This window comes from Cataglyphis hispanica, chromosome 22 (genome assembly GCF_021464435.1).
Source record: "Cataglyphis hispanica isolate Lineage 1 chromosome 22, ULB_Chis1_1.0, whole genome shotgun sequence".
NCBI lineage: Eukaryota > Metazoa > Arthropoda > Insecta > Hymenoptera > Formicidae > Cataglyphis > Cataglyphis hispanica.
In genome coordinates, this window is record NC_065975.1 from 3,605,326 (window position 1) to 3,618,559 (window position 13,234).

Genomic DNA, 13,234 nt, shown 5'->3' on the forward strand with positions numbered 1-13,234 from the left:
CTTTTAAAAAAATTATTTACGTCACATGATAAATTTTGTTGACAAATAGTGTATTTGACATTTAAACTGAGAAGCAAAAAAATCCACATAAATAATGCAAATTAAAAATAGCACTCTCTCTTTTTTTCATATTTTTAGAATACGAAAAAAGTCTCAAGTCTCGCGAGAAATTAAATCTAAGTTCCTAAAAAAAAAAACTTTCTAAAAGAAGAAAATTTTTATTGGTTACAGCATAATTTTCTTTTTTATTAATATTTGTCATACTTAAATTATACATATATATATATAAATTTTTATAATATATATTATATAAAAATTATAATATTATAATACATATTATATAAAAAATTAGTCACGTGCAATGTTTCCTCTTTAAATAGGTTGCAGGAAATGGGAAGAAGAGAGAGAAAGAGGCAATTAATTCCGAAGGGATGAAACCTAATTTATATTAATTAATATTCGTTATAAATAATTATTGTTATAGCTTCCCCGTTTCCTTTTTGATCTCAGGATTATTTAACAGTCGGGAAAAGACTTGCTCTCGCGGAAGGGTTTAAACGAAGACTTGTCTCGTGCCACTACGACGGAAGAAGGCGAAGACGGGCGCGGGAAGTAGGTCGGAGAGAAGCCTCGCTCCTACGTTGGTCGGTCGCTGGTTGAGCGAGTCTCAGTCAGTCTCGCGAGGATATCCCGGGAGTTAACAGGTGTTTGTACGAGGCAGGCCCTCCGCGGAGAGACTTCTTTCATTTCCTCATCCTTATCTTCGCTTTCGCTTCGTCTTTGATATCCACAAGAGATCCGCACGTCTGTCAATTCGTCGGCGAGACGATACCGGTGTTTTGCGCGGAACATGCGGTCCTGAGGAAAAACTCCTCGTGCCTCTTCCTTCGTGCACCGCCTTATATATTATTTTTTTCTTTCTCTCTGAGATCGCTGAAAGGCGACCCAGGAAATATGACGACGATGAAGAGATATCAGGTAATTTTTATTTTATGTATCATTAAATGTCTAAAAATAAAAGACTCAGAATGACGTGATTTCTGTAGAAAGTTCGATATTCAAAAATTCGAATTCCGCGTTTTGATAAATTAATTAGCAAGAAGTCATGTGACAAGAGCAAATCTTTTCATTAAATTTGTATTTTTTATTATTTTATTTGTTGATAGGTTCTGTCAACTATCCTGATAATTATTTCTTCTGTTAATTATTTATTCTGTTTATTATTTTTTGAAAAATAAATTAATGCACGATTCTTAATTATTTAATATTCAGACATTATCATAATTAATTGTTATAACTGAATATAATAATTAAATAATATATAATAACAGTATATATATATATATATATATATATATATATATATATATATATACAATAATATATAATAATATTTATGGTTGAAGAAGGGCTTCTCACGATTTAATTAACCATTTCTCGTCGTTGCTTTGACAATCATCTGTATTTCTACGAGACGAAAGGATCTAAATGATCGTTTAATCTCCTCCTTTATGAATGAAACTAACAGAAACTACTGCGACGACGTATTGCAATCAATTAAACCATAAAAAAATCCGTGCAGGCTCGCTCTTCCGCCGCTAACGTAAAAATACACGTTATGTACAAGCTTTATCTCCGCTCACGATCGGTGCAATAACGAACCGTGAACGATTCCGCGGTTAATCTCGATCATCTGCGTGATATCCCGCGCGTAATCGATCAGCACGCGTGACGGCATCCGACCTTCATGATCGATGGTAGAGCGCGTGGGCGGACATTTCCGGACGAACGGACAAAGCAGACGGACAGATAGAGATCGGGAAACAAAAAAAACTAGATCAGCTTAATTGCCGTGCAATTAATGTCGACTCGTGAATTTTCTGGAGCGGAAAGCCGTGCGGGTGACGTGCACCGCTGCCACTATCATTGTGCATCACGTTATAATGCGTACCGTTCACTCCGCGAATTAACTGGCCGATATTTTGTTTGTCGCAGACAATTAAATCTAAACCCTTAAGCACAAAAAGGTAAAGGTAAGGTTGTTTAAAAAAAAAAAAAATTTTCTTTTTTAATTACGCTTAATTATTTTAAGCGAAATTAAAAAGCTCTTGTCAGAGATTTTATCGAATTAAAATTTTATTTCTATTTTCAACCTCAATTTTCTCACATTTATAAATTTGATCGTATGAAGCACCGATGATTGATAATCGAAAGTTATTGGAATGAAAAAAGATAAACCAAACTTCCTGTTTTCAGATACGGTATATTGCACAGTAATATTGTAAGACTCTTCTCGTCTACATGTCCATTTTCAAATTAATATAATTTTAAATATTTTTATATAATTTTGCGATAATATCGAGTAGCAACACAAAAATATTATAAAATCTTAGCGCTAAACGCGAATCATCAAAACAATCAGATGAAATTTATTATAAATAAATAAAATGTCTGTGATATGATGAAAATATTATTCTTTTTTATCTCATATAGAAAAATCATGTTAAATCAATTTATTCAATTTTGTTTAAATTTTTATTATAGAAATAAGAAAATTATTTATTAAAATTATTTATAAAATTTACATAATACGAAAGACAACATCATTCACTTAATTTTATATGATTGCTTTGGCAGCTCAGTATACATTGTGTTAACGCCAAATTTTGTAATATTTTTATGCTGCAAAATTATATGTCGATATTTGAAAATAAATTGATATTCGAGAACTGTGCCTACAAATTAGACAGTCTAGTTAGCCAAAATTTAAAAAATACTTTTATTTACGAATTTATTACAAAGGGCTTGATATCACTTGATATCAAAATTTTCCAACTCAACATTCCATCATTAACCATGATGCACTAATTGTATAAATTCTCACACATTGCGTATAAGTATATGAGTACGAAATAGAAGATGAGTTAATGCACGCGTGCACGGGGAAAGCATGTCGTTCCATTTCACTTGTCGCTCGGTCCATAGCCACCTTTCACGATTTTATTTCATTTTATCCGCTTTTTGCGCGTATATAAGTGTGCGATCAGAAAGTATTTTTTTTCCATCACACATCGCACTTTATATATATATATATATATATATATATATATATATATATATATATATATATATACTTGAGCCGTTTATCGTTAACGAGAACTTTATTAACGGTTATTGAAAAAGCGATGCTCTTGAAATGTCAATATAATCTTCACGGATAGTCCTCATAGAAAACGATTGAAAGTTGTAAATCGCAAATCGAATCAGCAAATACAATGATTTTACGCGTGATTTGCCGATTTCTGAAAGATTCTTTTCTCCATGTCAATTTAATAATATCTATGTATACTTGAAGATATTTCTTTACAAGTTATTTCGTTATACTTCTGTCACTTACTTTCAATCGCACGCCGTCTGAGATTTTATAATTCACGCAATCAGTCAGATGAGAATTTAATTCGGCGCGCGATCACGCGACGACAGGTGCGCGTAATTTTCAATCAGCGGTAATCCGTCACGTTTTATAATAGAAAGTAACCCACCGCTCGCGCGATTACTACACTGCTATTTTCTAATCCCGGGAAAGAATGCTGGCAATCTCTCTCCGCGAGCTATTAAATTTCTCTCATCGCGCGGCTATTGCCGTTTCGATGACTCAGTCAACCGAATATTGACTCGAGTATTACAAATATCGACATTTTTTGCTTCCTCATAGGGGAATTTTTTTTAATTTAATTAATTTTTTTTTAATTCCTATTTTTTTAAATGTCGGGCAAAATTTTTTTAAATTAACAAAATATCATTAAAAGATGGTTGGTATTGAATTTGATGAGGATCGGTGAAAAGGTTGATTTTTTATAAAATTTAAAATTTTTTGAGAAATATTTGTATGCGCTGTAGTTTTCGCAAATTTTTAAATATCTTAAAGAAGCTAAAATTGAAAAACCCGCTTGCTTTAAGAAGCTTAAGTTTTATAAGCAAAATAAAATGATAAGGAAGCAATTGCAATATGCAAATGCAATGTGTTTCTAATTGGCACAATTTTCATCTTTTTTCTTCTTGCAACAGTTCAAAAGGACTTTTAATGACTCCGTAATTGCTAGAATGTTACGTCACGCGTACGCTGCAAATGCAAACGACAAACGCGATTTGCAAACAAACCGAATCTTTAGAAACTCGTAAGGTCGGCTTTCGAAAATCTTTTCTTAAACTCATTTCGCATTCTGGTCGTCTCGTACTTCAATCGTCGAGGCGCAATCGAACATGTACGTAACATGTCGCTGAATGTTCGAGTGGGAATTATCATTGACGCGTATTATTTTCCGATGAAGCGTATTATCACGTCATCTTTGTGATCGAAAATTAGCAAACAATCAAAGTTGATAATAAATTCGAAAAGATTTTGCAACTTTACATAAATATTAAGTAACATTTCTTAATTATTTATTTTTATCGTCATTAATTTGAGAAAAGTTTGAAATGAAAAATTTACTGTAATTCTTAAGAATTATTGATTTAAAATAACTATTTAAAATATTGATTTAATAGATAAAATATTGATTTAAAATAATATAATAATTGATCAAAAGTAAATAAATTAAATGACAAAATTGCTAAAAATATATTTTTACAGAAACACAAAAATCCGGGAAATGTATATTATATTGCACGATTTTATTTTATTTTTCAGATTACCTCTCTCCTGCTTTTCCTCGTCTTGACGCTCGGTACGTGCAATGTCGAGCTACCTAAGCCGAGCTACACCAGAACGATGTTGAAGGTTTCTCGAAGTCTCCCGGGCGAGACGGAAGAGCTAAAAGTGCGAACGAGCGAGGGCAATGTAGCCACTTTAATTGTTAAGCGACGAGACAAATCGTCGGTTACCTTCGACGATTCGAAGCTCACATCAAAACCTGTTCAGGCAGAATCGAACGTCACCGCGGAGAATAAAAGCGATTCGAATGTGCGGAATGAATCGAAACTTGCCGACGACACTAACAGCGAAACTAGAAAAAAAAACGATGTGCGAAGGCTCGAGGAAGCTCAAGTAGCGCAAATCAAAGCGACGTTCTCCGAATTGTCGGGATCGAAGGACGAGAAATCGAATGTCAACCGAACCGATGCAAAATCGATATCCGAAAAAAATCATCCAGTCAGTGGCAGCGTAATCGATTACGGGACCTGGACACCTCTAGACGCGGATGGGAGAGCGCTGAAGCAGATGGAGCCGGAAGAGGAAGAGGAGTATCGAAATTGGAAACCTTTGGGGACGAATCTGAAGACTACGATCGAGGAGAGGACGAATTATGATGAAGGTAGAATCGGCGATATTCTGTTCGCTAGAAACCCCCAAGATAGGATTCAGAGAAATGCCGATTTACAAGACGGAAGTGATAAGAACCAACGATCTGTCTACACGTACGTGCCTCGTCAGTCCACGAGGACGAATATCGGAGCGAATCTGTCGAAAAATCGAGACGGTAAAACTGTTCCCGCAGAAGTAATTGTCCGATCAGAGATCAACGTGAAGACCACACCCAAAAGAACGCCCATGTCGCTGGATATGGACGGTACACCGGTGATCCATGGTACGAGAGTCCCCGACGAACCCATGGATAAGGTACAAATTTGGCGAAACGCTCGAGTTATTAACAACAGGTTGATAAACATTGAAGGGAACACCGCGGGAGTCACCATGGCACCTTCCATTGAACCTTATTCTGGCGATAATATCGAGAAGAAGCAGAAGTTCGATAAGTTCTTCAAAGATATCAATCGAAGGTAAGCCAGACTCAAAGTGTTTAATTAAATATTAAAGAAAAGCTTTTAAAATATTATTTATAATAATTTAATAACACTTGCTCAGAAATAAAGATATGAGACGCGTTTTTTAAGTAAGATCCGTTTTAAAATTACCGCCGATTGAAACTTAGAGGCGGGATGTTTAAAAATTATTTTGATTCTAATATCTTTTCTCTAATAAATAATTTTATTAATTACGTAAATCCATTCTGATAACGTTCAAATTATCCAATCTCGCAACGTTATCAAAATCATTATTCAAATTTATTTGGACCGCTTTCTTTGATCTTCCGTTTTATTTGCCGTTAGATACGGTCGCGATTACGAGGAGGAGGACCGTAACATGTACTTCGAGTGGGATCCGAGGAATTACAAGAGCGAAGCTTTGAAAGCCGAAGTATACGAGCCCCGTAACGACCATTACCGTGCGAGTGTTCACAAAAGGATGTTGCATCCGGATAGCGTCGCGAATTATCCGATCTCTCAACGTTACACCCCCGATAGCCAGACCATCGCTCCCGTAGCCCTGAAATCTGGCGCCCGAGCGCCTGTCCTTCAGTACGCTCATCCCGAGCTGGGTGTGCAGCCCGCCAAGATCCTGAAGAACGAGAAACGCCGCCCCGACAATTTCCCCGAGAATCAACACTCCTTTACCGAACAACGTCACAAGAAGAAATACGTGCTGAATGACAAGAGTATCGTCGATAGTTACACGACGAAGAATTACTATCCGAATCAGCATTTCTACGGCCTGAAGCGACCGAGCGAGCCGCCGTTTTGGGTAAAGATCTCCGAGAATCTGAAGAATCAGATCTCCACCGGGGTCGAGAGAGTCTCGCAGTTCACTAGGCCAGTGATCGATCCTCTGGTGGAAGCCACTCATAAGATCTCACAGAACCTCGGTCTCTCCAGGGGCAAGGAGGCTCAGGACAAAATCGACACGATAGCTTCGGGCACTAGTATCCTGATACCGGCCTTAGGTCTCGTCGCGTCCGGCGCTGCGCTTGGAATAGGTGCCGTAGCGGTCGGTCGCTATCTCGATGTCGACGTCTTGAAACGATCAAACGCGGACGACGATCTTGATCTCGAGCACAAGCGGGCCTTCGAAGCAGGAGCGTACTTGAGAGCGATCGAGGACGAGAGTTCGAGATCGAACGAGGCGACTCCTTCGCGGACCATGTACGTTTTACAAAACGTCGCTCAAGATGACAAAGCGGCAGTTGAGAATACGACTTCGGTGGAGAACGACGGAGTCTTTTTGATTCTGGAAGACGAAGATAAGCGAAATGCCGAGAGGATTGAAAATCGGGAGAGCAGACAGATGGTAGACGAGGTCGATTATGTGGAAACTAACGGACGAAGAAGAAAGAGAAGCCCCGACTATCTGGATATATTTAAGACGGACGTTGACATGAAAAACCTGGTGCGCAGCAAACGCTTTCAGAGAAAGGGAGCCGATTCCATCAGCGAAATCGTCGAGATCGATCTGCCTGCTGACGCAATAAGTCGTACCGATATGATCGAACTCATGATTCCGAAGAAGAAATATTCGAATGAAAATACCATGGAATGGAAATACATGATTGTTGATAAAGACAGCACGAGGATGGACAATCTTAAAGCGGACATATCGGATCAAGACGCGTTGGAGAACAACGCGAAAGTTATTGGAGATGCCATCGATAATTTACAGGACATAGTTTCGACGAAAGGACATATGCAAGATCGAAGAGATCATACCGATGGTACTTCCCTCTGGAAAGTCCTCCTGCTGAATGACAAATCGCAAATTCCCGAGAGTAATCTCGAGAAGGAAACGATGAGAAAGGTCGGAAAGATCGATATAGACTTCTCAAAAGAGGACAACGGAAGGCGAAAGCGCAGTGTTGACAGCAATCAGGAACTCCTGGATACTTTGCAGAATCTGGAGAATGCGGAAATAGCCGAAATTGCTCACATACAAGGCGATTGGACGAATACACCCTGTGCAAAGAGAATATTTTGCGACACGATGATTCAAAGAGGATCCGACGCCTCGGTGCTCATGGAGAAGAAGATGGCAGCGTTATTAAAATTGTAAGTATTTTTTACTCTTGTATTCATTCTGTCTGTAGAAAAGAAAATATTTTTACAATAAATATTTCCCCTTTGAATAAGCTAGATAAGATCTTGAAACAATTATTATAATTATAAATAGAAATGATGAATAGATTGTGCAAATTTAATAAATTATTTAAAATTGAGAAAAATATTGTACGATCTGCATGATAAAAGAAAAAAGTTGATATTATCATAAAATGTTTTCTTTACATTTTTATATAAATTATTGTCAAATTATATTTTTTCACATTTATAATTTCTCCATTTTTTACATTACTTTATTTTTAATAATATAATATAATTTAACATAATTTTATATTATTATATATAATTTTTTTTAAATAAATATTATTTAACTTATATTTATAAAAATGTTAAATGATTGATAATTACAAACTATATTTTATTCAATTATTAAAAATAATACCTTGTTGAAATTCTATTTAATTATATATAATAGTTTATTGCTTTATAAAATAACTATATAATTAGTATAAATGTTTTTTTTTTTTTTATTGATGTTTGTGCATTCTAATGATTTTTTTAGAACAAATATGATGTAAAAATCACTCGTTTTACGTAGTTTTTACTATTTTTAACAAGGTTTACACAAAATCGCGATTTAACTATCGCGACTCGAACTATCGGGACTTCAACGAGCACCGATAACAGCCGGTCGAACGGAACTATAGAGTCGTGTATAACTTTCTTTCAGCTTTCGCCGACAACGTCCTACTGACTGATTCGACTTTTACCTCTTAGCACAGTTTCACTGTATGCACATACTGCGCCCTGTCATTGACATCACACCGGCCACGCGCGATAGAAAAGAACCCTCGAGAGTAGAAGAAAAATAAAAAAAAAATACAAACGCGTTATCGAAAAGGAAAAAAAATAAAAAAGATGACAGAGAAAACTGATGTGCCTGACCATGTCCGAATGTAATTCATTCAATTGAACATTCGCTTTCCAATTCTCTCCAATCTAACCATTCGATTAAATTGCTTTCTGATACAATTTGTTAATAATTATGTTTACGTCATTTTATACAATTAATTTTATATAAAATGTATTCTTGCATATTTAAATAATTTCAGTCTAATTAAAACTGTTTTTTCTTTCTAGAATTTATTTCTAAGTCTTTTTTCTTTAAGTGGCAAATATTTTTATTATATTTTATTGTATTTAAATAATTTCTTTGAAAAAGATTGTCCTGCTAAGTACATTACTTAAAACAAATGCAAAGCAAGATGAGAGAAATTAAACTCGCACGATGATGTGCACGTTCCTTACGCAAATAAATTGGTAATGACAAATATGTGACATTTAACAAGCCGTTTCCTGCGTCGACAACCATACGAGACTCCATTATTCAATTCGATTCATTGCAAACACATGCATCCGTAAATCGACGAGAGAGCAACGTTATATCATGTACCATGTTGTAAGTGCACGCTCTTTCCGAGCCAGCATTTCTCGCGTACGTGACAGGAATTTGCGCGACAAACAGTTCTTAAAAATAGCAGGAATTCCGATATCTTCTCTTTTATCAGATTTCTGTTCACAATTATATATATATACTTTTTCGTATATAGATTTTAAGACTTTTTCGAAAAATCATTCTTCCGGACTTTGTACAATTAACGAAATAATTTTTAAATTTTCAGAGTCGATTATTGGATTTATTTTAGAATTAATGTGTTTACAGCGTACTTTTGAATCACCTTGTATTTCAAATGAGTACGCCGTAGGAAAGCGAGTTAATTGGAGCGAGCGATCGTTAATAGGACATGATGAAAAATGTCGATTAAGGAATTCGCGATCTAGTGCACATTTAATTAATGATTAGGCGCGCGCAGTGTCGATCATTTGTCGAAGTGTGTCTCCAACTTTCTAACGATCCTATCGCTATTCTGTATCTAATCGTTTGCGCTTGCTTGCAGAATTCAGCCTGGAGCAGCTGTTCAAGTGTCCAGTCACTTCGAGGAGGTCATGAATGCTGTCAGGAGGCACGATTGTTCCATCTTTTTGTGTCCGCGGGCGACACCCGGCAACGTCTTTCTTTAGAGATTACAATATTTTTTAATCACACACTCCTAAAATAATTGTATCGTAAAAATATCAATTTAAAATTTATTGGGATAACGAGACGGGAAACGCGACAAAATATTTTATATAATTATTGACAATTCTTCGAATTTTTTAGCTGCGTTTGAAGGTCAAAAACAAAGAGAGTGTCTTTTACACGCAATTAATTTAAATATAATTGTTTAAAAATGGCCGGCAATTTTTAAATGCCGACAATAAATAATGCGTTCTTTTCTTCGCCGAGTAAATTCGCAAAAGAATTGTCACTTATATAGAATATTTTCCGAGTAGCAAAGTTGTTGCGATTAAGCTTGTTATTTTCGGAAAATAAATTTAATTGAATTAATTTTCACGTCCGCAACGATTTTGCGAACGATTTTTAATTAGTACGTTTTCGATAAACACATCGAATTGGCACAGAGCCAACTGTACATACTTGCCATCGAGGCGACTTTATTTAAAATGCACACATACTTATAATTTAGATGATTAAGCATAGAATTTAGGAAAAACAAAATGGAAGATCGACGGATAATCAGTCGCAACTTCCAAATGTTTATCACATCATAATCGCCCTTTGATAAACATTTTCGCCTATCATTTCATTTTCTCTCACGTTTCGAATTCCGTCCAAATAAATTATTTTTTAACGAGATAATGTAATTTAATTCGACGTGCCGACCATCGCACAAGTGAATAAAATATTACACGCGAATCTTAATGATTCCAAGATAGAGTCATCACCGATTCGCGCGTCGAGCATGCAAATATATTTATTTCTGTATTTTTCTATGCGCGTACGACATCGTGTCTACAAGAGTCGAATAAATAAACGATATTTTTTACTACACATGTGTATTCCTTGAGCCTAGTCTTACTCTTGCTTCAGTGACATTTCTTCGTAGATTTTCAGCTGAGATGTTGGGAATAAAAAATTGGTCGATATTAGTATGCTACTTTCATCGAACACAAGCAGCTTGGCACGTGTTATATTCACATTTGATTTAGCGCATGGTAATTACACGCTACTATCGATTGTTATCTGAAAAAATTTAAACAGATATTCGTAGATGGTAGCGATTGAATCTTTTTCATATGTACTGAGCAAACGCAAAATCACGGCAGTGTGGTGCAATCGCGAAGAGCGATTCGGTACAACTTTAATTTTCGTGTGAATATCCAATGAATGTCAATAAAGGTAGAATATATTTCCGAAAAATAGCTAAAGTTCGCATATTTTCTACTAAAAATATTATCGTTTTACGTAAAATAGTTACGTAATAATAAATAACAATAAGTAGAGTATAAAATCACATGTTTTAATGTGTGTGCAGCATATTTAAACTTTCATAAAAAAAAATTCCGATAAAGATTAATTATCATTAAATTATGGACACGCGTTTATGAAAAGTGTAAAAATTTCAAACTAATTTTCTTTATTTTGTTTTTTACCTACATCGGGAGATACGTGTTGTATTTCACATTTTTTAAATTTTATATTGTTGCTGATTAAATTTGGAATATTTCAATTTAATTTTATATTTTTTATATTATTTATATTATTTTATTATTATTTATATTATTTATGTTATTCATATTTTTTATATTATTTTATATTTTATATTTTATTATTATATGTGTGCTCATATATATTTTGTTAACATAAAAGAACATTTTCTTTCGACTAAAGTGATTGTATCTGGTTTGTTACTAAACATATTCTTTGTTTAAACGTTTATTAACTAACAAAGATGTGGGAGCATATAATAATAATACTAGAGTTAAAGATTATTTATTAAATAAAGGAAACATTGCGCTCTGACAATTAGTAATTTGTTCCAAACGCTCGAGAGAGTTATGGTAGTCGTCTATAAATCACTTCCAAGACTTCACGTTCCATGGAAAGTTTGTCAGAGTTGATATTAAACTTTGTGCGCTTGCAAAAAATGTTCGCTTCCGAAGCGTAGGCCGAACATGTTTTTCAGTCGCAAAGTGCATAAATCAAATGACAGAGTTGTGCACGATTCGTTCTTTGTTTCCTCTCATATATAAACAAAGTTGTAGAAAAGTTCAACTTCTAGAAATATAAAGCAAAATTGAAACAGCGATTTTACATCAGGACGACAATGCAAAATTTTGCAGAAATAAACATGTAAAATCCTATTTTAACAAAATGGTATTATACTTTTCTTTTAATTCACTTTTTTATCGTTATTGTTATTTATTAGGCTATATAAGCCTAACATTAATTGTCATTCTTATAGTGTTTTACAAAAGTGAGTAAAATATAAGAAAAGTCACTCTTACGACTTCATGAAACGTGAATAAAGAAGTCATAAAATCAAGCATATCATAAATTCATTAATAAATTATTAATACATATATAAGAAAAGAAAATGTTTGAAAATCACATTTCAGAAGAAAGAAAGATTTTGAAGAAAAAGAAGATTTTATCCGAATTAAGTGAAGTATTTATTATTTATAAAATTTGAATTTCTTAGATTTGAGTTACGCGTTTATCCTGAGCCGTCAATGTTTGCGGCTGTTAGGTGTATGGCCCGATCCTCAAGTCTCTTTCAATATTTTTCGACCGAATAATAAGATTCGTGATCGTTTCCTGTATTTATTTTATATATATATATATATATATATATATATATATATATATAATATTATATATAATATTTTGCAAACAAATATCTTTTTGATGAAAACTTTTTAAGGACTTTATATATATATATATATATATTTTTTTTAAATAGGATTTAATTTTTGATCTTTTATATTCTTAAATTTAATAGCCAAATTTTTAATTTAATATATATATATATATATATATATATATATATATATGTTTTATGAAAATTTTATTAAATTAAAAATTTGGCTATTAAATTTAAGAATATAAAAGATCAAAATATTAAATCCTATTTAAAATTATAATTAAATTATAGTGTAAGATTCGTATATATACATTAATATATGTATATTAAAATTTTAATATAAAAAATCGACAATGTATAACGAATGAAATATTTTTTAAGATTTGCCAAGACAGTCGACGATTGTTATAGCGCAATGCTGTTTGTACATATGCTAGCTGCTACTTTTCAATTATGTTTCGAAACTTTTCAAACTTTTTTACACAGCAAGTTACATGACTTATATAAAAATACAATTTATATTTATTCTACTCGCATATCTTGTAATGCTTTTCTCAGAATCCTTTCCTGGAATCCTTTTC

General features: G+C 33.9%; 1 protein-coding gene across 1 annotated transcript; it reads left to right on the plus strand.

Annotated features, from left to right (window-relative positions):
* Positions 1-686: 686 nt before the first annotated feature.
* Positions 687-10,838, plus strand: LOC126857722 (uncharacterized). Its single transcript, XM_050607423.1, has 4 exons — positions 687-978; positions 4,691-5,781; positions 6,112-7,878; positions 9,846-10,838. The coding sequence occupies exons 1-4, from the start codon at positions 955-957 to the stop codon at positions 9,967-9,969; spliced, it is 3,006 nt and encodes a 1,001-aa protein (XP_050463380.1). The 5' UTR covers positions 687-954; the 3' UTR covers positions 9,970-10,838.
* The last annotated feature ends 2,396 nt before the right edge of the window (positions 10,839-13,234 follow it).